The sequence below is a fragment of the Macaca mulatta genome, chromosome 14, assembly GCF_049350105.2.
Source record: "Macaca mulatta isolate MMU2019108-1 chromosome 14, T2T-MMU8v2.0, whole genome shotgun sequence".
NCBI classification, from domain to species: Eukaryota; Metazoa; Chordata; class Mammalia; order Primates; family Cercopithecidae; genus Macaca; species Macaca mulatta.
In genome coordinates this window covers 103494491-103522177 of record NC_133419.1, presented here as the reverse complement: position 1 = coordinate 103522177, position 27687 = coordinate 103494491, and the positions used below count along the sequence as shown (strand labels likewise).

At 39.4% G+C, this 27687-nt stretch overlaps 1 protein-coding gene across 2 annotated transcripts in view; it reads left to right on the top strand.

Annotated features, from left to right (window-relative positions):
- Nucleotides 1-21145: 21145 nt before the first annotated feature.
- The window catches only part of MMP20 (matrix metallopeptidase 20), a 54391-nt gene continuing 47849 nt past the window's right edge, over nt 21146-27687 (top strand). Inside the window, exon 1 of one of the 2 annotated variants that reach the window (XM_077960541.1) lies at nt 21146-21409. In XM_077960541.1, coding sequence (XP_077816667.1) covers nt 21272-21409 — 138 coding nt within the window. In that variant the 5' untranslated portion in view covers nt 21146-21271. 2 annotated transcript variants of the gene reach the window in all.

Sequence of the window (27687 nt, the reverse complement as noted above, 5' to 3'; positions counted from 1 at the left end):
CAGCATCTGCTAAATGGGTCACTTCTTCACCACCCCTGCTATTTCCTTCTTCAGGGAGGAGTTCCTATACCTTTAATACTTCTGATCTGCCCATTGTCTTGCTAGTTGGTGAATTTGGAAGGAGAAGTTCCTTCCTTTTGGGAACTTGGTCTCTGCATAGAGGTTTTTGTACCTGGGTAGTTGGCTTTTAACTGCTACAACCTGAACAAAAGACTTTTAAATCTAAGCTGCAGAGCATTGTGACTTTTGTGGATGATTATAGTTTAAGGAGGCTAATTCCAGAGGCAGAACCTGACCCATGGGAAGTTTCAGAGAAATGTCAGTTGAAAGCCACTAGGCCTCAGCAAAGACACTGGAGACCTCAGGTCTCAGCAAAATCTCCAAGAAGAATATTTGTTGGGGGCAAGAAAACCACAACAGGAGGAAGTTCACCCAGAGGCTGGCAAGCAAACTGATTGCTCTGTCCTCAGCAAACTTACAGGCCCATAGTAGGCACAGGCAGCTTCGCAGTACAGGCAAAAGCAGTTCAAACTTTAACTACATGTAACATACCTGTGTGGGCAACAGGACCTCTGCAGAAGCCTTGGAATATGTTGGGAAGCCTGAGTCAACAAGAACACCTGAGGCAGGGGTCCAGTTGTAGGGAAATACAGTGTGTCTTCCTATAAGCCTTTGAGACATTAGTTATAGCACAACATTTGTTTTTTTTTAAGCTGAAAGGAAGGTAAACTCACGTGCATTACAAAGCACTAGGGAGATTCATATATATCCACCCTAGCTTTATATCATTTATCATTATTTATATCACACTAGCTTCATATATCCATACTAGCTTTATATTATTCGTGTCCAGCCAACATAAGATGTCCTAGATTGGCTGTTTCAACTTCCATTCTACATTCCCAAGGGGAAAACTGCAACAAGGTCTAAGGTTGAATTAGTAAGTCTTGTATATGGACTCAAGAATCATCCTCATTCAGTGGTACCCCATTTGGTTAATTTCTTATGAGGAAGAAACCTTCCCCAGGATGCAGTTTTCTTTAACCTAAACAACCTGACAGGTGCGTGACACGTGACTGACACGTCTGTGACTGTGTGACACGTGACTGACAAATCTGTGACATGTGTGTGGCATGTGACTGACAGGTGTATGACGTGCTATATGTGAATGACATGTGTGTGACATGTGACTGACACATGACTGACAGGTGACTGGCACATGACTGACACGTGTGACATGTGACTGACGTGTGGCACGTGACTGACAGGGGTATGACACCTGTGTGACAGGTGAATGACGTGTGTGACAGGTGACTGATATGACTGACATAGTTGACACGTGACTGGCACATGACTGACACATGTGGCATGTGACAAGTAAATGACATGTGTGACACATGACTGACAGGTGGCTGACACGTGTGCAGCATGTGACTGACACCTGGCTGACACATTTCTGACACATGGCAGGCACATGCTGACATATAGCTGATGTGTGTGAGGGGCATGTGACTGACGTGACCAACACATGACACACGTGTGTGACTGGTGTGTGACCCATGACTGAATCATTACAGACCCGTGAATGACCTGTGTGTGACCTGTGTGTGACCCCTGTCCAGGTAATTTTTGTTTTTTTAGTAGAGGCGAGGTTTCACCATATTGGCCATGATGGTCTCGATTTCTTGACTTCATGATCCACCTTCTCAGCCTCCCAAAGCGCTAGGATTACAGGTGTGAGCTACCACACTTGGCCTCAAATGATACTCTGTTGGAAAGGAGAATGGATATACAGGTGGATATTCCTTTAAGGTATGGTAGATACACAAGGTCATATTAGTTTCTCTTGGAGATTTCTCACTAATCAGCTTTGGCTCACAACAGGCATTGTTAAGAAGATTCTAGAAGCTTGACATTGACCTTCTTGTGTCTTAGAGACATTAAAACAAAGAAGGCTTTCTTTTTCTACTTTTCACTCGGGAACCTTAGAGTATTTGGTAACATAAAATACTGGGTTCTAGGGAAATAACTGTCCCTGGGATAACTGCTCTAGAGCCGATAATTGATTTTTTTTTAAATTTGGTGAATATGGCAAGTACTGACAAATGTGTGCAGCACATTAAGATGAAACACCAAAGTTGTTGCTTCAGAACAATTCTGGAGTCCCTGAAAAACCCATACTCCTCCCAGGAAGAGGATTCCCAAGCTATAGGTGCCACAGGAGCCCACCGCACCCTCTCAATGAGACTGAGCAGAAAAATAAACTGATGAGGGCACTTTGATTTCTTTAGATTTTTAACTCACAAGAGTAGGAGAATTTCAATTACTGAGGGGATTTGAGTCCCTGAGACTTTCATGTCTTTTAACTTTAGCTTGCAAGGGGATTTAATCTTCAGGCCTTAATTTCTCTCTGGGAATTTGATGATGGGAGGAGGCTTATACCCAAATGTGGAATATCTCTATTTTGCCAGGCTATTTATTACTACAGGGTCTCCATGCACTTCATTTTGGAGCATTTTATGATATCACTTGATCTCACTGTAGAACTTCTGACAACAGTGACTAAACGAAGAGAAAAGCAGTAAGAGGTGTCCTCTCCATAGTGAAGAGTGTTTTCAATCATTGACATTGTTCAGAATGGTAATAAGAAGTCATACCAAGGCTAAACCAAGGGTGGAATATCCACTGGAGTGTTTCTTCTCTTGGGAAACCATTTTCAGGTAAGCCATAATTGGGAGTACAGTGGGTAATTTAGGATGGGAAATAGAATAAGTAATAGATTTTCTTAGCTTTGGATGTAGAAGGTACTTAAAATTGGTTTAATTAATGTACATTTCCGACTTATTTCAGAACCTTGTAGAGGTGAAAATTCACATTGCCTCTCGATAGTCCCAGGATCAAAGCCAGAGGATCAGAGGTTGGACTGAGGCAAGGGCCTTGTGAAGGCCTGCTAATCTCCTCCCATGAGGGGATAGACAGCCCACTGTTGGTTAACTACAGGGTTAATGTCCCAGTCACTGAATTGATTGACCAAAACTTGAAGTCTAAAAGTCCTAGCCAGAGCAATTAGGCAAGGGGAAGAAATAAAAGGCATCCAAATAGAAAGATAGGAAGTCAGACTGTCTCTCTTTACTAATGATATGATTCTTTACCTAGAGAATCCCCTAATCTCTGCCCAAGTCTCCTAAATCAGATAAGTAACTTAGGCAAAGTTTCAGGATAAAAGACCAATATACTAAAATCAGTAGCATTTCTATACACCAATAACATCCAAGCTGAAAGCCAAATCAAGAATGCAATCCCATTCACAATAGCCACAAAGAGAATAAAAAACCTAGGAATACAGCTAACCAGGGAGGTGAAAGATCTTTACAAGAAGAATTTTAAAACACTGCTGAAAGAAAGCAGAGATGGCACAAACCAATGGAAAAACATTCCATGCTCATGGATAAGAAGAATCAATATTGTTAAAATGGTCATACTACCCAAAGCAATTTACAGATTCAATGCTATTCCTATCAAACTACCAAAGACATTCTTCTTCACAGAATTAGAAAAAACTATTCTAAAAATAATTTTGAACCAAAAAAGATCCCAAATAGCTAGAGAAATCTTAAGCAAAAAGAACAAAGCTAGAGACATCACACTAAATGACTTCAAACTATGCTACAAGGCTACAGTAACTAAAATAGCATGGTACTTGTAAAAAAAAAAAAAAAAAAAAAAGACACCTAGACCAATGGAATGTGTTAGAGAACCTAGAAATAAACCCGCACACCTACAACCATCTGATCTTTGACAAAGCCAGGAATAACAAGCAAAAGGGAAAGGACTCCTTATTCAATAAATAGCGCTGGGATAACTGGCTAGTCATGTGCAGAAGATTGAAACTGGATGACTTCCTCTCACTATATACAAAAATCAACTCAAGATAGATCAAAGGCGTAAATGTATAACCTAAAACTATTAAAATCCTAAAAGAAAACCTGGGAAATACCATTCTGGCCATTGGTCCTGGCACAGATTTTATGATGAAGACTCCAAAAACAATTGCAACAAAAACACAAATTGACAAGTGTGACCTAATTAAACTAAAGAGTTTCTGCACAGCAGAAGAAACTATCACAGAGTAAACAAGCAACCTACAAAATGGGAAAATATTCGCACACTACATATCTGACAAAGGTCTAATATCCAGAATTAACAAGCAAAAAACAAATAAGTCCATTAAATATGGGCAAAAGACACATCTCAAAATACATACATGCTGCCAACAAGTATATGAAAAAATGTTTAACATCAGTAATTATTAGAGAAATGCAAATCAAAACAACAATGAGATACCACCTCACACCAGTCAGAATGGCTATTATTAAAAAGTCAAAACATGACAGATGCCGATCAGGCCATGGAGAAAAGGGAAAGCTTATACACTGCTGGTGGGAGTGTAAATTAGTTCAGCCACAGGAAAGCAGTTTGGAGATTTCTCAAAGAACTTAAAACAGAACTACCATTTGATCTTGCAATCCCATTACTGATATATACCCACAGGAATATCAATTGTTTTACCATAAAGACACATGCACATGTACATCCATTGCAGCACTATTCACAATAGCAAAGACATGGAATCAACCTAGATGTCCATCAATGGTAAACTAGACTAAGAAAGTGTGGTACATATACACAATAGAATACTGCACAGCCATAAAAAAAGAATGAGATCATTTCCTGTGCAGCACCATGGATGCAGCTGGAGGGCATTATCTTAAGCGAATTAAAGCAGGAACAGAAAAGCAAATACTGCATATTCTCACTTACAAGTGGAAGGTAAACATGCAGTACACATGGACACAAACAACGGAACAATTGACACCAGGGCCTTCTTGAGGGTAGAAGGTGGAAGAAGGGTGAGGATTTAAAAACTACTTATTGGGTACTATGTTGATTACCTGGGTGACAAAATTATTTGTACACCAAATCCCTGCAACATGCAATTTACCCATATAACAACCTGCACAGGTACCCCCTGAACGTAAAATAAAAGTTGAAAAGAAAACAATTGAAAAAATAAAAAAAAGAAGCAAAGGCCTGTTGGGGGAAATGATTGCTTTGTCATTCCTGGTGTTTCCTTTGTAGGGAGAAAGCTCCACAGCCATAACGTAGTGTTACCTGCTCCTTTGATGGATGAGTTGGAAGGGGAAAGTGGCCATGTCATTTCTATTTTCTCACAGTTCTGGAGGCTGGAAAGTCCAAGATGAAGGCATCAGCAGATTTAGTGTCTGGTGAGAACTGCTCTCTACCTCCAAGATGGCACCTCTTATTGCATCCTCATATGGCAGAAAGTGTGACCAGTTCCCTCACACCTCTTTTAAACATGCTAATCCCATTCACGAAGGCTCTACCCTCATAACTTAGACCCCCACCTCTTAATACTATCACATTGGCAATTAAGTTTCAACACATGAATTTGAGGAGGACACATTCAGACCGTAGCACGTCTCCCGTAGCATGCTGCATGGTGCTTCTATCATCACATTTTTCAAAAGTCTTTCTTAAGACAGCAGGACAAGAAGTCCACAACCAAATGATCAGCCTTTATATGATCAATATGCCTTGAACAGGCCAAAGTGAATCCATCAGGCAACTCTCACATACACTATTTTAACCCTTAGAATTCTTTTAAAGAGTACCAAAAAAAGAACAGCCCACTAGTAGAACAAAATAAGTAGAGTGGGAAACCTAGAAATCCGATGGAAAGCCAAAGGTAATGAGGATGATGATGACAATAATAATGAAGATGATGGCAAAATATAGTTTGTGTTGCCAGTGGTGGTGTTTGGCAAACTCCAGGAACTGAGTCACCAGCACTTTCAACAACCTATAAATGCTACAATCTGGAGCAGTCTGACTTATTTTGGAACCATGTAATCAGCTGTGGGTCTAAAACTAGATGATGGGTGTTGACCTGAGCAGAGAACGAAAAAGAGAGGAAACAACGTTGTATTTCTGGAAATTAAGCACTATGTTGAAAGAACAAAGGAAGGGAATCATTTATTTAGAAGAATACGTGAAAATGTAAGAGATGAAGAAAAATCTCATTCACCCAAATCCCTGTTAGGGAAAGCACCATGTTTGTCCTGGAATAGATGTCTTGATTAATAACTAGTGGTCAAGTGTAAGACTCACCCCGTATGCTGCTGGTGCATGCTCAAGAAACAAGTGTTGTCTGTTAAACTGTTCTGCATAGTAGAAAGGTGAGGAGTTTAAAGTTCTCTTTGAAAAGAGAAGAAGAAAAGCCAAAAGATTTATGTAAGCGGAAAAGAAACCAGATTGTTAATGTCGGTACTACCCAAAGCAATACCCAGATTTAACGCAACCCTACCAAAATTCCAATGGCTTTTTTCACAGAAATAGAAAAAACAATCCTAAAATTTGCACGAACCACACACAAAAAAATCCAAATAGCCAAAGCAGTACTACAAAAGAAAAGCAAAGTTGGAGGTATCACACTTCCTGGTTTGAAATTATATTGCAAAGCAATAGTAAGCAAAGAAGTGCTGGGTGTGAGAGGTCACACCTGTAATCTCAGTACTTTAAGAGGCTGAGGCAGGAGGATTGTTTGAGCTCAGGAGTTTGAGACTGGCCTGGGCAACACAGCCAAACCTCGTCTCTACAAGAAATACAAAAATTAACCAGGCATGGTGGCATGTGCCTGTGGTCCCAGCTACTCGGGAGGCTGAGGTGGGAGGATCACTTAAGCCTGGGAGGTAGAGGCTGCAGTGAGTCATGTTCGTGCCACTGCACTCCAGCCTGGGCGACAGAGTGAGACCCCGTCTCAACAACAAAACAACAACAACAACAAAAAAGGGGGGTGGGGGTAAGGGAAAAAGTATTGTGCTGGCATAGAAGCAGAAACACAGGCCAATGGAGCAGGATAGAGAGCCCAGAAATAAATCTAAATAGATACGGTTAACTGAGTTTTGATGAAGACACCAAGAAGACAGAATGAGGAACAGATAGTTTCTTCAATAGGAAAACTGGATTTACACATGCAAAAGAATAAAATTAGACCCTTACACCATGTTGTAAACCTCAAATATACACAATAAAAATTTTTTCAGAAAAAAAGAGATCAGAGAAAGAAATCACCCAGAATTGGCAAGAAAAGAAAGAACTAAAAAAAAAAAAAAGGCATATCCGATGGTTAAACCATAAGTGAAAAGGCACAAAAAATAGTATTTATTTAAAAATGGTTTGGACCTCTATGTGTCCTTTCTTTCTTAGATATTTTAAAAGAAAACTATAGGGTAAGCAAATGCTTGCAGAAGTTTAAACTCATGTCTCTTTAGAGACAGAGACTAAAAGGTCTTTTGAGACCTTCTCAGTCCTGTGGTTCTATGACATTTCATGGAATCAAAAGCATGATTAAGCCTGAAGAACTATAATAAAAACAAGCCTTATATGTAATTATAGTATCCAAAAGTGCCTACTTGGTCTCTTTTGCTGCTGCTTCTTGTATTTTTTTTTTTTAACCTAAACAGCTTCAAACTGCAAATTAGCATTTTTTAAAAGATCCTGCATTCTCAAGAAAGAAAAAGAAAGTACATACTTCTGCATTCAGAACATGATTCTGGTTCCAGGTCAATATCTGTGTTTTTACTGCTGTAATTCCATTGATACAACAAGTATTGCTAAACTGCTCTCTATAATTCATATTAGATCTTATGGAATGGGGAATCAAAGGTGAGTGAAATATGCTTTCTGCCTTTAGAAAACTCATAATCTAGTTTGAGGGACAGACATATAATAAATAGCCCAAATAAAAGAGATAAATATCAAAATGGAGTTATGTGAAAATGCTACCTAATGAAAAATTCTTATTGGAGACAAGGAAAAATTCATCCATTGCAAATCTTAAGCATTATCCTTTGTCGTACTATCATATCCTGTTATCTTTCATATCAAAATATGACACTGTATCAAGCTAGCCTTAAGGAGCCAAAAATACTACAATAGCTGATAATGCCAAATAAGAGAAAGAACAAGGCTCTGAGCCCAGAAGTTGGAGTGTAACTCCGTAAGGGCCACCAGCCTGGCTGTCGGATTATTTTGCAGTATAAGCCAAAGCATGGTCTCACCCTTCAAGGGATCAAAAGGGTCAGAAGATACTAAATATCCTAGTAAAAGTCAGCCCTTAGGAGGTGTAGCTCACCACTGCTGCCACCACTTCATTCAGATGAAATCGGGGTAAGATGAACACCGAGGAGAAAGAAAGAAATTATAAAGAGAGAATTTGCCACTTTTTCAGGATGGTCTGTAGAAGTACAGAATGCCTTTGACTAGGTTTGGTGATGATGGTCTTGGGGGTGCAACAAATGCAAATGCTTCAGATCATTTTAGCTCCACCGGCAATTATGCCATGCCCAGCACTACCAGCTTGACCTTGGGACTTGGAAACCCCACAAAGTGACCATCTTTATTTGCCTATAGATGACCCTAACCTCTGCTCTTCCTACCAAAAGACACTAAAGTCAACTGGTTATTTGCAGACAAATAAGCTTCATCCCATGATCATAAACCAATGATTAACATTTGAAGGACTGTCTGGAAGGAAAAAATTAATATTGCTTAATAATCTGAAAGCACAGCTGAGTTTGCTTCCTAATTAATATAATATATTTTAACTAATATATGAAACCACATTAAATAGAAATCACTCATGGTGCCCTTTCTTTCTTGTTTCACTTTTTACTTATTCCTTTTTAATAAAATTTAGGGGTGACGAGGGGGACACTGAATTTTAAATTACACATACAAGAATGCTTTTTAAAAAATTCAATGCTCAAAAAAAACCAGGAACACCTATTTTAAGAAATAAAAGAGGATAGGAGCAGTGACTCACGCCTGTAATCCCAGCACTTTGGGAGGCTGAGGCAGGTGGATCACCTGAGGTCAGGAGTTTGAGACCAGCCTGACTAACATGGTGAAACCCTATCTCTACTAAAATATAAAAATTAGCCAGGCGTGGTGGCAGGTGCTTATAATCTCAACTACTCGGGAGGCTGAGGCAGGAGAATCACTTGAACCCAGGAGGTGGAGGTTGCAGTGAGCCAAGATCATGCCATTGCACTCCAGCCTAGGCAATAAGAGCAAAACTCTGTCTCAAAAATAAATACACAAACAAATAATAAAAAAAAGAAATAAAAAAAACTGTGAAAAGAAGTTACAGACAAAGACTATAATATATAGATATTTGACAACCAGTTCTGAGAGAAAACAAAGCCAACAGCAATGACAAAATGAAAAATGAAAGCATTAACTAGGATTCAATTTCCCTTAAGCTCAATCTCCAAGAAGAAAGAAAGAAAAAAGAATTCATTGAGTAAATAAACATAACTTTAGCTAAAGTCCAAGTTGTCATTGTTATTGCAGTAGCTCTTGAAGAGGCCACTTTTATAATAAATATAATTGTTTATTACAGTAAATAAGTGCCTTTGAATAATTGTTTTTCTGACTTTATTTATTTATTTTTGAGACAGAGTTTCGCTCTTGTTGCCCAGGCTTGAGTGCCATGGCGTGATCTTGGCTCACTGCAACCTCCGCCTCCTGGGTTCAAGCAATTCTTCTGCCTCGGCCTCCCAAGTAGCTGGGATTACAGGCATGCACCACCATGCCCAGCTAATTTTTTTATTTAGTAGAGACGGAGTTTCATCATGTTGGTCAGGCTGGTCTCGAACTCCTGACCTCAGGTGATCCACCACCTCGGCCTCCGAAAGTGCTGGGATTACAGGCGTGAGCCACCACGCCCAGCCTTCTCACTTTAATAATAGAATAATCATATTTAAGAGTCAGAAATTTTCTTTTAAAATAGCAATAACTAATATGAAACATGAGAATAAAATCTAGAAACTTTTCACTTGAGTAGAGAAAAATAAAGTTAATGATAGATCATTTAAAAAGTGAAAATAAGCTCTGAACCCAAAAGAAACCCACACGTCCCCAGGGGAAGTCCAGCAGTGCACTGTAAACTCAGCCCTAGAGGCAGGAGGAGAAGCAAATACACCAATAGCTTCTTTCCGTTCCCTGTGGATTCCAATTTCTCAGGAATACACATTTTCAGGGAGAGCCATGATTCTATTCTTGACACTGGAGGCAATAGAGGGAAGTCAATACAAACAGGAAAAAAATCAAGAAGTTAAAGTGAAAAACGAAAGAAAGGTCAAAACCGCTCCATGCTTATCTCTCACCTCCACATCAAGTCCGGACTCCCAGTGTGGCACAGGAGACTCCGTGACCTGGCCCCGCCAACCTCCTCTGCCTTGTCTCACTTTCCCTTTAGGCTTCAGGAACACTAGTTTGTCATGTTCTTGCACAAACCAGGCCACCTCATCTGACCTGCTTCCTGCCATGCCACTTTTCTTTGCCTGCTTTTGGGCTGCCCATCCTCTCATGGTTAGAAAGTCTTCTCTCACGTCCCAGTAATCCCATAACAATGACATCCTATCTCTGCCCTTGACCCCTGTTTTGTAATTGCACTTTTGTGTGACTGTCTGTCAGATCAGCTAGTGACCTGGACAGGGGTGGGTCAATGTTTACTACAACAGCATTGGTTCCGGGCATGTGGCTCTTCGTTAAGTGAATAACTAGAATATTTGTAAACTTTCATTCAGCCATTCATTCAACGTTTGCTGGCAAAAACCTCCTAAGCAATGTTCCAGGGACTGTGAGGGTAATGGGAAAAGAGAAAGGAAGCGGGGAAGGGAGGGAGAGAAGGGGAAGGGGAGGGGAGGGGAAAGGAAGGGAGGGGAGGGAATCCATGGTGAGCCCCGTGTCCTTGAAGACAATGCCTTTTAATTGTGGAGTGGGTGGTTGGGTAGGGGTAGAGGAGATAAATTTAGGATATGTTTAGAAGTTTGGGAAGGAGAAAAGTATGAAAGAGAAGAAAAACAGGATACTCTTATAACCACTCATTAAGCTGTAGCCATTTGCTTCACAGTTCTAAGCATGTTTGAAGGAGTTCAAGTCAAAAAGGAATGATGTTGAGAAGCGCTTTGCAGATAAATTATATCTTATGATTACAATAATGACTATTTACGATATTAAAATATAATTGTTATATATGTATACATAATATATAATGCTGTATAATAATAACAATCATGTATTCAGTACTTTTCACTTTGCAAGCATTGTGCCAAGCATTTACACACACTTTCTCATTTAATTCACACAACTTGATAGAGTAGGTATTAATATCCTCACTTCATAAATGAAGAAACTAAAGTTTAGAAAAGTTAAATAACTTACCCACGACCACACAGCTTTAGTGCCTACCTATCTTACATATGTATAAATAATCAAAAAGATAAATAAATTAATTAACTAAAATTTCCCATCACCATACATAAACTGACTTATTCAAACAGTAGATGTTCTTGGAAAGAGTTTGCTGATACTATTGTCTTTTACAAAAACATCACCCGTGTCTCAAACACACCAATAATTCTTCCTCAAAATGGAATGCTACCTTTATTTAGATTCTGGTTAATTATAAATGAATCACAACTAGTGAATTGTTTCCTTGAAATTTGTCCCAAAATTTTTAGGGAAATGTTTATAAAACAAAATTGAGGTTTTATTTAACCATTATGTGGGTCTTGAGACATTTATTGATGTAAGTACTTCAGAATTACAAAATAGAGAGATCTAGGGCTCCGACTGTTAAAGATTAAAATAAAACTATTTAAGAAGCTTAATGAATGCAAAATACCTTTTTATTTGCTGGTTACACTGAGCAGGAAGTTCTGTGGTTGTTTCATTGTGTGCTCATGAATTACCATGATTATGCGGTTTAAGACAACCTATTTTTATTTATATATACTTCTTTGAAATCACTGCTACCCACATTGCCCTTTACTCATCATTTTTCATATCTAAAAATGTAAATCTTTATGTTTAGTGACTTCTTAATTCTATTAAAATCCTCTGTCTCAAAATTTTGAAATGGCTGCTTTTGCAGAATTCAATATTTAAAATCCTTTTATATTCTTTGAGCAGAAACATTAACTGTAATAATGGGCACTAATGAGCAATAAAACTAAAAGGCAACAATTAAATTGTTTCAAGTCGTTGTTATCAAAATTTATTTTCAATTCAGTTCTCAATGGAAGATTTGTTGAGTTCTGCTATGTCCTCCCTCACAGAAACTGTGGCTGATGGTTCTGGCATTGTATGACCTAGTACTCTTCCGTCTTCCTTGCATTGTTCTTTCCCAGATAGAAAATGTTTCGAGTTGACTAATAGCTTCCAGTATGCCTACTTCATAGCGATCTCAATGAAAGAAAGGCTCTGCCCACCTGACTCCAAATTGGAGGATTTTGTTGTTGTTTTACTGCCCTCAAGCTCAATAGAAAGGCCAGATTTGTGCCCCTGGCTGAAGTCTAGAGCGTACTTAAGAAACTATGTACCCTCCCTAGTGACTACACTGAGTAATAATGGAGTCCAATCCACCTAGCTCATAGTATTTGTGGATGTAGTGGATGCTATGGTACAATGTCTAGATGTTCCCCACGCTGGACTAAAGAGTTTATTTCCTCCAGTTTTGAATTGCCTCAACTGAAGAGAATTTACCTCTCCCCAGGCCGTATCCCCTATCCAGAGCAGACCACATCCAACAATTGGTCCATGTAGGGGTAATAAGGCCCTTCAACCATGCTCCAACCCAGGACAACTCTGAAGGGCTGATATGGTTTGGCTCTGTGTCCCCACCCAAATTTCATCTTGAATTGTAATTCCCATGTGTTGAAGGACGAAGGTGATTGGAACATGGAGGCAGCTTCCCCCATGCTGTTCTCATGATATTGAGTGAGTTCTCATGAGATCTGATGGTTTTATGTGGTGGTTTCACTGGCTCTTTACCCTCCTGCTGCCTCGTGAAGAAGGTGCCTGCTTCCTCTTCTGCCATGACTGTGAGTTTCCTGAGGCCTCCCTAGTCATGCAGAATTGTGAGTCAATTAAACCTCTTTCGTTTATAAATTACCTAGTTTCAGAGAAGTTCTTTACAGCAGTGTGAAAACAGACTAATACAAGGGCTATGTCAGCTCCCAACCCCTGGGACACTGAGACAATCCTGAGACTCCATTACAGTCCATCTTCTTCCTCTCCATATCCTGCTTCCTTTCCCTTCCCATCTACATGTGGTGCTCCAAGAGCACTGCCCAATAACTTCCTACACTCTCGTGTCCCTCTCAGAGTTGGCTTCCAGGGGGAACTCGATCTATGACAACAGACAAATCCTCACTTTGACAAAGGTACCACAAAACTTAATTTGTTAAATATTTCAATTCCAAACAACATTACGTTTAACCTTTTTCTGGAATCTAAAGAAACTACTATATGATATTCTTGTTACATACTGAATCTTCGTTCTATTTCCATTTTTTAATCAAGTCATTTCATTAATTGCTTGAACAAATATATTTTGTTCACTTTTTAAATTGTTTATAATTTATTCAACAGACATATTTACTTGATGCCAAATTTCCTTTCTTAAGGTGCTCAAAGCATAATAGAAAGAAAGACAATTTCCCCAATAGCATGAGAAGTATTAGGCGACAGATAAAGAGATGATATCTAAGCTGAGTCTCAAGGGACAGGTAGGCTAGGCAGGATGTGGAGGAGAGTGTCCCTGGCAGACAGGGTAACACTGAAAAGGCAGGGCGGGATTAGAGTTCGTGGCACAATTCAGGGGCGACAAAGAGTTCATTACAGCCATAGCAGAGGCTGCAAGCAGGGAGAGTGGGAAAAGAGGCTGGAGACTGCAAGATGAGAACAATGTCAGGCAAAGGATGATGGGCATGTTCTTAAAGGCCAAGTACAGGGTGACATGATTATATTTTATTTTTTTAAATGTTACTTTGGTAACAGGATAAAGTTTGCATCAGAACAGGACTGATGGTGGGAGACTGTAAGGAGGCTATTTTAGGAATCCAAGTAAGAAATAATGAGGTCTTGAACAGAGGCAGTGAAAGAGGAAAGAAGTAAACAGACTCTAAAGACATTACAAAACTAGACTCCACAGGACTTAGTAAACCATTTAGAAATTGAGTTGTTACTCTTTATCATATATACAAAATATCATATATATTTAAAATCATATTAAAAATATTTTTAAATAACACAGTTATTTTTAAATAACACGGTTATTATTAGGTGGTAATGTTATAGGTGATTTTTAATTTCCTTACTTTTAAAAATCTGTTTTCTTATAAATTATTAACAGACGCCTTGCATAAATTTTGTAATAACAAAAAATAATTACTAAAAATAAGTAAAGGCAGCACAGTACCATTCGGCACAGCCAGCCAGATTTTGATTTCTAGATAATGTTCTCCAATAAGAGGAAATAGAGCTCCTTGGAGAAATGGCTGATTCCAGGGATGAGCCAGGGTAAGTACAAGATGAGCCCAAAATATCTTGTGATGCCAGAACACAATAAAGTGCCTGACAAAATGTTGGAGGCATGTTAAATGGAAACAGGGGCCTCCGTCAGCCAAGTCTGGACAGTCATTGGTCAAGTTTATCTGGCTATAGTTATCACATTAAGCATATTATAAATTAAAATAGAAAAATAATATTTAATAGTTCATTTTAAAATAATAATACATTATTTGTTCATGTCACATATTTTTGTAAAAAATAACTGTTTTCAAAAAAATTGGTTGTGAAGAGTGGCATTGTTTTACACTTCATAAACAAAATAATCATGCCAACAGATTATAATCTAGAGAATAAAATGAGAATCCTTGATTCTATAACTGTTATAATGGAATGAATAAGTAAACCGGTGAAGGAGAAGAAAAAGCACTTCCTTACCACTGAATTCCAACAAAACAATGCAGAAGGAACAAAGGAAATAGAAAATCACCTCTGGAAAAATTGTTTCAGGCAAGAATCAACAGCAGATGCTAAAATCAGTGGACAGGAGTATCATGAATGACATACAGAATAGCTCTGTAAGTCTCATAGTGTCTTCTCACAAGGGGAAAACAACAGGTGAAAAAATCTGACCGACATCACGGGGACCAAGTTATAATTTAACATCACCAGTAATGAAAGAAATTGATATCATTTGTCTCCTGATGTGATGTACCAAGGGGACATAGCACAGGTTCTGTGGTATTCTTATAAAAAATGTATGATCTGAATTTAACCACAAGGAGGCATAAAAAAATTCCAGATCGAGGACCATCCTTTAAAATAACTGGCCAATACTTTTTTATTTTTTTCAGATGGAGTCTTGCTCTGTTGCCCAGGCTGGAGTGCAGTGATGTGATCTTGGCTCACTGCAACCTCCGCCTCCCGAGTTCAAGTGATTCTCCTGCCTCAGCCTCCCGAGTAGCTGGGATTACAGGTGCATGCCACCACGCCCGGCTAATTTTTGTATTTTTAGTAGAGACGGGGTTTCGCCATGTTGGCCAGGCTAGGCCTGACCTCAGGTGATCCACCTGCCTCAGCTTCCCAAAGTGCTGGGATTACAGGCGTGTGCCACTGCACCTGGCCTGGCCAATACTTTTTATTTATTTTTTGGATTTGTCAGTACTTTTTGAAAGTATCAAGATATCAAGAGTAGGTATCAAGTATCAAGACAGACAAATAAAGAATGATAAAGAAAGAGGAAATGTTTCAAACTAAAGGAAAATAAAGGGGCATGATGACTAAATCCAATGTAAAATCCTGGATTGGATCCCAGATAAGAAAAAAAAAATTAGAAAGACAATTGAGTCCATGAATTAGATCAGCAGTTCTCACCATTTTGGTCCTACGATCCTTTTGCCTTTCTAAAATATATTAAGAACCCCAGAAGCTCTTGTTTATGGCTGGCTATAGTTGTCACATTAAGCATATTGTAAATTAAAATTGACAATTAATATTTAATAGTTCATTTGAAAATAATAGTATATTACTTATTGAAAGTATGCCTCTCAGGTTCAAACAATTCTCCTGCCTCAGCCTCCCGAGTAGTGGGACTGCAGGCGTGCCACCACGCCCGGCTAATTTTTGTATTTTTAGTAGAGATGGAGTTTCACTATGTTGGCTAGGATGGTCTCGATCTCTTAACCTGGTGATCTGCCCGCCTCGGCCTCCCAAAGTGCTGGGATTACAAGCGTGAGCCACTGCGCCCAGCCAATTTTTGCAACTTTTTTGTAAGCCTGAAAGCATTTCAAAACGCAAAATTTAAAAATAAAGTAGTAAACATCAAATACGTAAAGTATTTCATATTTCAAAAGTTGAGGAAAAATACATAGAGGTAGAGGGAAGCTGGAATCAAGAATAAATTCCTGGTTTCTGGATAGACGTTGGCAGGGGTAATAGTCAAAGTATTTTTCAAACAGCATGGCATTGGTACTGACACAGCAAAAGCCCATGAGCAACCATGACAGTTCTACCAGTACACATCAGCTAAGGCTAGTGGCATTGCTAAACTGGAGAATGTAAGAGGAGAAATAAGTGGGGAAGGTGGTGGGGGAACGGGCAGAAAAGGCATGTTGCAAAAGATGGCAGGTTTTATTCTGGACTGACCTCAATTTGAAGGTGAAATGCAAGTGACAGAAATCCCACTAGAATTAATTTAGGTCAAGGGGAAATTTACTGGGAGGTTCACATAACTGCAGAAAATGAATGCTTACTGAGCCTTACTGAGGATGAAACGCTTTCAGTCTCCCTTTCTCTTTCTTTCTCTCATCTCTGCTTCATTCTCTTCTACTACCAGCTGGCATTTCCACTGAGCAGGGAACATGACCACAAGTGATTCAAGCGCTTTACTTCTCCATCCCCAGAAAGAGCCCAATCTCTAATCCCAAATTCAGTAATACTGGGACACCAGTCTAATGAATCCAGTTGGGTCACTGATTGGCCCATTCTTGGACCAATGGAAGGTGGCCAGGAAAATGAGGAACTATGATTGGCCCAGCACAGGTCAGGGGCCTTTCTTACCTGGAGCATTTCCCTCTCTTTCAGTGAGACAGAGCCAATAAGAAGTTTCATTCAAATTACATGCTTGAAAGGATAGCTTCCCATTGGACCAGTGTGGCTACTCTAAGCAGACAGTACAGTAGGTGGCCACTTCACAGTCCCTGTGGGGAGAGATTCAAGTAGAGATTGCAGGAAACCTTTGAATATATCTTAAAACAAAAATCTGAGTTGACGATAAAAATTAAGGTTTCATCAGCACATATGTGATATTTATATTCTCGTTAAACGGCAACTCTCTATTCTCCCCCACCCCAACCCAACCCTTGGCAACCAGCATTCTGCTCTGTTTCTACGAGTTTAACCATTTTATTTATTTTTTAGCTTTTTATTATTAATATTTTTTGAGACGGAGCCTCGCTCTGTCGCTCAGGCTGGAGTGCAGTGGCATGATCTCAGCTCACTGCAAGCTCCTCCTCCCGGCTTTCAGCAATTCTCCTGCCTCAGCTCCCCAAGTAGTAGGAACTAGAGGCGCGCGCCACCACGCCCGGCTAATTTTTTTGCATTTTTAGTAGAGACAGGGTTTCATCATGTTGGCGAGGCCAGTCTCAAACTCCTGACCTCAAGTGATCCTCCCACCTCGGCCTCCCACAGTGCTGGGATTACAGGTGTGAGCCACCATGCCTGGCCGAGTTTAACTATTTTAAGTATTTCATGTATTAATAAGTGGAATCATGCAGTATTTGTTCTGTGACTGCTTTATATCACTTAGCATAATGTCCTCCAGAGCATATATCTCTGCCTCTGTGAGATGAACTTTTTTTAGCTCCGACTTATGGAGTGAGAACAGGTAATATTTGTCTTTCTGTGCCTGGTTCATTTCACTTAAGGTAATGACCTCCAGTTCCATCCACGTTGTGGCAAATGACAGGATTTCATTCTTTTCTACACTCGAATAGTATTCCATAGTGTATATATGCCACATTTCTTTATCCATTCAACCATTGATGGACACGTTAGTTGATTCCATATCTTAGCTATTGTGAATAGTCACAATACACATGGACATGAAGACAACCCTTTAACATATGAGTTTCCTTTCTTTTGGATATTTACCCAGCAGTGGGATTGCTGGATCATATGGCAGATCTATTTTTAGTTTTTTGAGAAACATTCATATTGTTTTCCATAGTGGCCGTACCAAATTACATTCCCAGCAACAGTGTATTAGCTTGTCTATTTCTCTGCATCCTCATGAGCATCTGTTATTTTTTGTCTTTCTGATAACAGCCATTTTTACTGGGGTAAGATGATATCTCACTGTGGTTTTGGTTTGCACTTCCCTGCTGACCAAATGCGTATTTTCTAAAGCCTTCACTTTTTCTACATGTATTTGTTAGTTACCTTTTTACCATAAGGAAGTGCTTTCTCTTCTCCCCATTATTGCTTGTTTATATCAGTACAGACTCATGAGTTATTTCATTCAATGGACCACACCCATTACTATCATTATGGATTTTGATGCTCAAAGTATCTTAGATTAGGCCAGAGGGGGCTCCAAAAAACTGGATAGTGTCCTTTAAACATTCCTTCATCATTCTACTACCTGGCACCACAATATGCTGCAGGTTTGCCTTAGTTTATTTGGGTCACTATAACAAAATACCATAAAGTAGGTGGCCTATATACAACAAAAATTAATTTCTCACAGTTCTGGAGCCTGCAACACCCAAGATCAAGGGAGCTTTCCCTGATACATAGATGGTGCCTTTCTGCTGTGTCCTTGCTTGCTGGAGGGGGCAAGGCAGCTCCCTGGAGCCTCTTTAATAAGGACACTTACTCCAATCATGAGGGCTGCAACCTCATAGCCTAATCACACCCCAAAGGCCCCACCTACTAGTGCTGTCACCTTGGTAGCGAGAATTTCAACATATAAATTTGGAGGGGGACCCAAACATTCAGATGATAGCACTGGGGATATGGTAGATCTTTCAAAATAGTTAAATTGATTTTACCTGTAGACAACACTCTAGGAAAAAATGGAGATGTTCAAAAGAAGCTGCCAGGCAAACTATCAGTTTCCAGAATTGCTGATTTGTATGCTGAAATAAGTCTATAATTTAGCAAATTGACTCACTAAAATGGGCAAGTGGAATGTGCTCTAATGGGACTTTTGACATTCCGCCCTCTACACAGGCAGCTGTAAACACATTTACTATCCAATCTCAAAAGCTCACATTGGTGATCATTGCAATACAGTCCAGAGATTTTACAAGAATAAACGTTATTTATACTGACAGCTCGTCTCTCACAGTTCATGATCTAAGATAAACGTAACAGTAAGCCCTCTGACTGGACCTCCTATTACCCTCCCCTTGGTGCCCCTGGCAGCCTCCATCCTCACTCTCCTCCGATCCATCCCGCATGCTCTTTTCAGAGCAATCTTTCTGTAAATGCAAACCTCATCATGTCATTGCTGGGGAAGAAACTCTCCAGTGGTTTCCCATCACAAACCATTAATGTCTAGATGCCTTAGCCTGGCACACAAGACGCCTGTGACGTTACCTAGCACACTCCTCTCCAGGCCCTTTAAATAAAACCCCACAAGCCCTCCAAGCCTTTGCTGCACTGTGGCTGCTCCGGATTTGTTCCATGCCATTCTGCCCATCTACTGCCTTTTCTGTTTTGCCAACCACATTCCAGCTCTGCACCTTGGAGCCTCATGTCAGTCCTGCCCTTTGGATCTGCAGCTTGGGCTGGAAATTGCTGTCTGGCTTTCCCTTTGACCAAGGTTCACCCAGCAAATGACTCCTGGCCTCTGTTTTTCTGTGTCAGTACCTGGAACTGTGGGTGAGAGGCGTCCTCCAACAGACCGGTCTCTGCCTTTCTTTTCCGCCTACCTCCTGTTGGCTGCCCCCAAACTGCCTTGTACGTAGAAATATCTTCAGTTTCTTAAGAACAGAGGCTTTTCTTTAACCTCTTCTTTAACATCTCCTCATTGACTCCTCTGCTTGGAATTTCCCCCTCCCCACTACCTGTCACTCTCCTTCCTTCTCACCTCACCCTTCTTGCAGGTGAGTTCTAACTCCATTGGCAATCAGCCCTCAACTAAAGCTTCATCCCCATGGAAAGTCCACCCTGGCCCCTACTTTCTTCCATTTTACTCTCATTCTCAACTGCTCAGGCAGAGATGGCTTTCCCTCTTCTGCCCTCATTTGGACCTTTAAGTACCTTTCTTTTGTTACTAATTACACTGTAACATATTTTGAGTTTATATCTGAGCCTCTCCCTGGAGATTCTAAGACTCTGGTTAAGGACAGGTTTTATTTGCCTTTTGTACCTCCAGGACTAAGCCTAGTGCCAGCATATAGAATAAATACAAGAGTTCTAGACTGAGTAAATAGAAAGAAGACTCACAACCGAACAAATGAATGAGTTAAATATGCCAGTGGGTTCGTTATCTATGTCTTCTGTTTACTCAAATACAAATATAAAGGGTACATTGACACAGTCTTTCACACTTTCACTTACTGTTTTGAAAAAATGCATGGTAGCATTAAAGGAAATTGTATAAGAATTATAGGTGTAAGGCCCTAACACTCTCACACTACTGTTTTCTCTACCCCAGGTTTCCCTTTTTTTTTTTTTTCCTATATACTTCTCTTTAGCAGATATAGAATCAAATGTTGTGTAATTTTTATTTGCCGTTTTGGTTAAAATTGTCCTTTTAATATTTTATACATTGCTAAATCATTTATAGCTCTTTAGAAGGATTCTACCAATTTGTAATGTAAAGACATGTTTTTTGTCACTAAGATTCAGTCGATCTTTATCTAAGATTTTACTCCAAGTTCAATTTTATTGCAGCAGTAAGTTTTGAGCTCCCAGAGTGTTAAAACAGTGTCTCATATCTCTGTATTCCTGGTGCCTAACAAATAATTGATACTTAATAAATATTTATTGAAAATATGAAGATATTTTACTTATTGTGTATATATAAATTATATCAATAAGTATTTATAAATTATATATATTTGTGTGTGTATATATATATGAATAAAATTTGGCAGAGCAATCTAATCTAAGTTCTGTGCACATACCCCAAGCCTGAGCAGACAGGCAGAACCCCACTGAACCCAATCTTTTCTAAAAGCATGATGCTCTACCCTGTACTCAAAGACTGCTGAAGGCAACCTCACAACCTTCTTTAATAGCTCATTTTAATGCTAATGATTGCCGAATCAGAAGGCTGTTTGCTTCTTCCTCTCTAACCAAAATTACCTACAGTACAAAGTAGATGTTGGGTTTTTTTTTCTTTTCTTCCCTTCTCTTCCCTTTTCTCTTTCTTTTTCTGTTCTTGGTGAAAATAAACCAGTTGGCTTCTGGATATAAGCTTGCCAAGGTCCTCTCTGAGCTTCTCATTCTCACAAATGAGGTAAGATCATTCACTCATTTTTTGTATGAGATTCTGGGGGTAGTCTTTGGTTTTAAATACACTTTTTTCTTTTCTCTATTTTTATTCCATCTGATTCTAGAATATGTGTGCTCTAGAAATTCAGAATATGGTTCATGTTATTCTGTATTCTAATAATAAATTTCTAAACTTAAAAAATACCATTACAAAATAGAATATGATGTGATATACAAGTTATGTAAATAAACAATTTTTAGAGTCAGCCATTCATAAATAAACATTTTTTAGAGTCAGCCATTCAAAGTGGCATATATTTACTGGAGTCATTTGAAAGGATGGCCATGGTAAGGTTGGATATAGAATAAAATGTAGCTGGTGACTGATCACTCAGAATCCTGCTTCAATGAGAAGCATCCCTTATTCTGAAAAATTTACCAGGTTGTAACTGAATTCTTTGGAAATCCAGAAATTTAATCATTTATGAAAGTTAAATTCACTAAAGGTTGAAAAACAGAAACCAGAGTAACATAGGAGTCATTTGCAATAAGAAACATCATCACCAGCCAGGGAGCTTGCACGGTCTAGCTGGCCCAACTTCTGCTCAGTCCAGATACACGGGAGTGCCAGGGAGCTGCCGGGGAGCTAGAATAAGCCTAGGGATCTCCCTGACAGCCAACTTGAAATACCATGTTCCCAAGGCACTGCTCCACAAAGGCACCAACGTACACTTCCTGTAAAGAACACAGGCTTCGATGTCTAACAGAACTGGGTGAAAATCTTGGAGCCACCACCTTAATAGCTATGTGAAATTAACAAATCATTTATCCTCCATGAGCCCATTTCTTTACTTGAAAAATAGCGCATCACAAAGTTGTGTGAAAAATGTACATAAGGTACTTGGCTACATGTCTGGCATATAATGTGAGTTTAATAAAGGTTCTAGTTTCTTAGAGTGATGCTATACACCTTCATTTGATCCATTATATGGGTTGATTTAAAATTTATCCCTCTAAGGACAATCTTGTTTTTCTTCTTTCTATCTTTAATCATTCAATTAATCACTCATTTATACATTCGTTTGTTCAACAGCTGTTTATTTTATGCTAGGTACTGTTCTATGCACTAGAGATGCTGCTGTGAACAGAATATATAGAGTTCTTACCCTTATGGGACTTACATTCTACTGGTGAAAGACAATAAGCACATAACAACATATAGTATGTCAACATATACATTTAATGGTATAATGATTTATTTTTCCCCTAACTGTTATTTAATCAGTGGTATTTTCCCTTTCATATTTCTCTGATAGGATCTCTCATTTCATTTTCTTTTAGTCATTGACTTGCTTTGATATGATTTTTTAGACTTCAGTGATTTGGGTTTTAATTTAGAGTTGATACAAGAATGATAGAAAAAAAGCAGACCTTTGCTCCCCTGTGAAGAAAGAAAAATCAGGAAAGGAAAATCATGGTGAGGAACTACCAGACATTTACTTTATTATCCTCTCTCTGGAAAGGTCAAAGATGTTGCCTAGGGCTGACTCTGAGGTGAAATTTAGTCACACTAATATATAAATGACTTATAAGAACATAAATTGCTATTCCTCTTCAAAAGTTTTGCACTTGATAATTAAAATGTTGCACTTAGGAATATTGGGATTGATTGCATTTATGTGTTAGAAAAGTGGATACTGGAACCTTCTAGAAGTATCTAGATCACACCCTACAGGCAGTTATTAAACTTCCATGTGCTTCCAAAAACAGAACTTAGATTACTCTATAGAGTCCTAGAGGTGAGAATATTTTCTCTCTATTGGCCCCAGAATTTCTTACCATCATTACTTTCACTCCAATGTTCACTTCCATGTCTTTTTTGCATTGGGGCCCTCATAATGAATTGGAACAGTGTTTAAAGGAGAAAAAAAGGGAAGAGGATGACTAGTTGAAGGGAAGTTTCAAGGATTCTCTTTGTTCTTCAATTTTGGCAGCTGCTGAAGATAGGGCTCTAGAAGACAGGAGACCAAATAAACACAAATTTTGAAAAAGTATTGCAATATCCTATTCCTTTCCTGAAACCAAAAAGCGACGATTAGTATATGTTTGTACATTGATTCATTCTTTTCTTAACAAACTTGATTAAGTGACATTTTTTAGAATACAATCTTCAAAGAGCTTACAATTTCGTTAGTTGAATTAATCTAATCTGTGGTTTTCTTTTTTCTTCTTCTGAAACACATGTTTTGTGTATCTCACAGTACATGCCAGAAATTCTGTTTGCATGTGTGTATTAGTCCATTCTCACACTGCTATAAAGAAATACCTGAGACTGGGTAATTTATCAAGGAAAGAGGCTTAGTTGACTCACAGTTCTACATGGCTGGGGAGGCCTCAGGAAGCTTACAATTGTGGCGGAAGGCAAAGGGGAAGCAGGCACCTTCTCGACAAGGCAGCAGGAGACAGAAGAGCAAAGAAGGAACTTTCACCTATAAAACCATCATATGTTTTGAGAACTCACTTATTATCATGAGAACAGCATGGAGGAACCACCCTCATTATCCAATCACCTCCCTCCTCACACGTGGACTACATTTTGAGATGAGATTTTGTTAGGGACACAGAGCCAAACCATATCAATATGTGACAAACTCTTGTTGAGTACCTGGGGTTGTACACTAGATACTACACATTGGCTATAACTCCATCACTTTGTCTTCCATACAAGAAAGTATATGAAAATGCAACAGAGTGAGAAAGACTATAGGAATTCACTATATTCACTATAGGAATAACTTTGAATCTAGTCTAAAATCAAAATTAGGATTTGAATCCACATCTAAGAGATGCCAAGTGGTGCTAGCAGATGTCATGCTATGTGTGTTACTCCATAACATTGAAAAGTTTATACTTAGTGGTAGTATTGTCAGTCTTTTGTAGATTTTCAAAAAACTAATGTTCACAGAGATTAAATGACATGCCCCACATCACACAGCTAGGAAATATCTTTTTTAAAATTTAATTTTGCTTTGTCTGACTCTAAGTGCTTTTCCCACCATATGACACCATTTCACCATATCATCTCTGGATCAAAATCCATCTTAATCAGACCAGAAAAAAACAATATGACTCCAATTAACCAGAGTGCGCATAGATTGGGGAGTTCTGGTTAATGTTTTGGTTAACTAAGACATAACTCTTGTCTTAATTTATTCAAAGGCTTTCTAACAGTTATCGGTTCGCTTTCCACCCTGCGTCAGCACAGTATAATGTAATCTTGCCTTGATGATTCAGGATCTTATGTGTCTCAGAGCCGTCATTATGAACAGCAGTTGCTACTGAAAAATTTTGAAGTGAATGCAGAAGATAGAGGCGATTGAGTTGAATGCATGGGGAGTTTGGGATTACTTGGAGGACAAATTCAATTATACTGTAATCATCTATCTTTTCTGTAATCAGAATGGCAAAAGGTCCCCAAATTAAGACTAATCAAATGTTTCAGCTGAATTGGGTTCAAATCAATCAAGTTTACTTCAATTTGTTTAACTAGCTGACAAACTTCATTAAAAGTGACTGTTGTTCTCCTTTTGCCACTTGGCAAATAACAAAAAAAAAAAAAAAAATGAAGCTTTCCCTGATTTCTGTGTACAGTTGTGTTACCCCATCATCAGGGAGAGAAATGAGCTGTATAATTACTGTTTGAGACATGAATCATCCTTGCTCAGAGGGTCCAGACCTGTTTGACTCTATAAAAGGAGCTCAAGGTCGAAGTGCAAACGTGCACTGTCTGCCATCCCCCAGGCTGATATAATTACCAAGCTACTGTGAGGGGATGAAGGTGCTCCCTGCATCTGGCCTTGCTGTCCTCCTCATCATGGCTTTGAAGTTTTCCACTGCAGCCCCCTCCCTAGTTGCAGCCTCCCCCAGGACCTGGAGGAACAACTACCGCCTCGCACAGGTTTGTGAACTTTTGCCCAATTCCTTCTTGCTCCTTTGCCCTAGAAAACCTAAAAGGGCATAGTGAGAAAATAAGAAAAAAATTCTATTGTTCTTTTAAAATCATTTTATGTGAGTCCATTGAAGTATGATCGATGCTATCTTCTGTCCATCTAGATTGGTGTCTGGTGCATATTAGGTGTATCATGTTACATGATTGAATAAATACATAAATATATATCTACCTAGTTATCTTGCTTCATAAAGAATTCCAGGTGGCTTGTGAAAACCATACAATATAAAAGGACCAAACAAGTACTTCTCAGGAATGATGTAGGATGAAAAACAGAAGCAGAAAAATAAAAACCGAGGAATAATCCACACGCTAGAGGCAGGTTGTGAATTTAGTGCTAAGCTTTAGCAGTCACAACGAAGAGATTTCCTCTGTTTGCACTTTTTAAAAGGCTCTTATATTCAAGGTAACCCTGATCAAAATTTAAAGTGGACTAAGTTCTTCCTGGGTGCCAACCCACTTCTCATTTGAGGGCCTTTTCTCCCTAAAGCATATTCCCCAACGAAGTAAAAGTTTCTGTACAAAGTACATAACAAAGTTTATGTAGTAAGTACAAAGTACAAAGTTTATGTGCTTAAACTTTGTGTATTTTCCTCTTTTAACATCTCTCCTATATGACTGCTGGAAAGGGTCTGATAGAAATGATTCATATTAGAAATTTTGCAAAGACTACTTGATTCAAAATGATTCAATATATATATTATATATATGCTTCCAAGCGTTTTTTGTTTTTAAAAGAAGGGTGGCATCCTTAACCTTAAGAAATGGATGTCTAAGGATGGAATTTCCAACATTAGTGAAAGATATGTAGAGGAAATGTTTTTGTACACAGGCCTATTCAAGAGTCTGCCAACATTATAGCATACCTGTGATCACTAGCTCTGCCTCAGGGCTGCTTTCTTGCCTGCCAGGCTGCACCCGTGTACCGCTTGGCTGTCTGCATCATAGAGCTGATTTCCACCCATGTGCAATGGCATGTCCCTACCGATTGTTTCTGCTACTCATCCTTATTCACTGGTCAGTTCCCCAGCCGTACCAGTCATTAAACACTTAAATATCAGCTCCACAGATGAACAGCACAGCCGATGCCCAGCACAGCCATATTGAATTGAACTTCCTTTGACTTTAGCTCACTTTTAGATGAACTCATTTCAAAGTAACTCAGGATACTGGGATCTTTATTCAATTGTATTTTGTCCGTGCCACCTAGTTTTAGGTGCCTTCTTCCCAAATGTAATTTTCCCTACCCTGCCTCATGCCACTGTGATTCTGAAACTAAAGGGGTTTTGTGACCTCCGGAAGGAGAGCCATGCTGAGGCCAGAATGGATCTGAGGTGTTGGGAATCTTCTAATCCACGGTTCAGGGAAACTACAGTTGGCCCTGTCCCTTAGTTTACAGATTGTCTAGGATTGCTTTTGTGCCACAATGGCAGAGGTTTGCCTAGAAGCAAAGAATATTAATTATTGTCCTTTGCAGAAAAAAAATAGCCACCCCTGACTAGTCTATGAACGAATAAGGCTAGACCAGCCAGGGACCAGTTTCATGGAAGACAGTTTTACATGGACATGGGAAGCAGGAGGCTGGGGGGTGATGGTTTGGGGATGAAACTGTTCCACCTCAGATCATCAGGCTTAAGATTCTCAAAAGGAGCGTGCAACCTGGACCCCTCACATGCACATTTCACCATAGGGTTTCTGCTCCTATGCGAATCTAATGCCTGTGCTGATCTGATAGGAGGCAGAGCTCAGGCGGTAATGCTGGCCTGCCACTCACCTCCTGCTGTGGGGCCGGGGTCCTAACAGGCCACAGACGGGTTCCTGCGTGCAGCCCAGGAGCTGCGGATCCCTGGGCTACACACTCTTGGGTGGAGCCATTCTTGCTGTTCTAGCTGGTCAGGAGTCAGCTGGGCATCTTTAGAAACAATGGCATGGCCTGGGAATGTTGGGGACATTTAATGATTCCTTACTTCTTCCTCTCCAAAATAAATCAGCCCTTCTCTGTCTCCCTTATGACATACTCTTAGAAAGATCTTAGACCAAGGAGCAGGGAAACTTGTCCACATCTCCTCACCTGGCACACAGCACCTTCTGCCTGCAATGGCCCTGGCCCTCAGCTCTGGGCAGGGACACTCATCACTCCGTAGGAGTCTGGAATGATCTGGCCGAACCTCTAATGAGGATCACAGTGACAAGAAAGAAGTATTTAATAACATCCTACCTTATAATTTATAGAAACGTTATATAACAACCTCATCAGCCTCATAAAGTCACGAACAAAAGCAGTAAAATAGGCA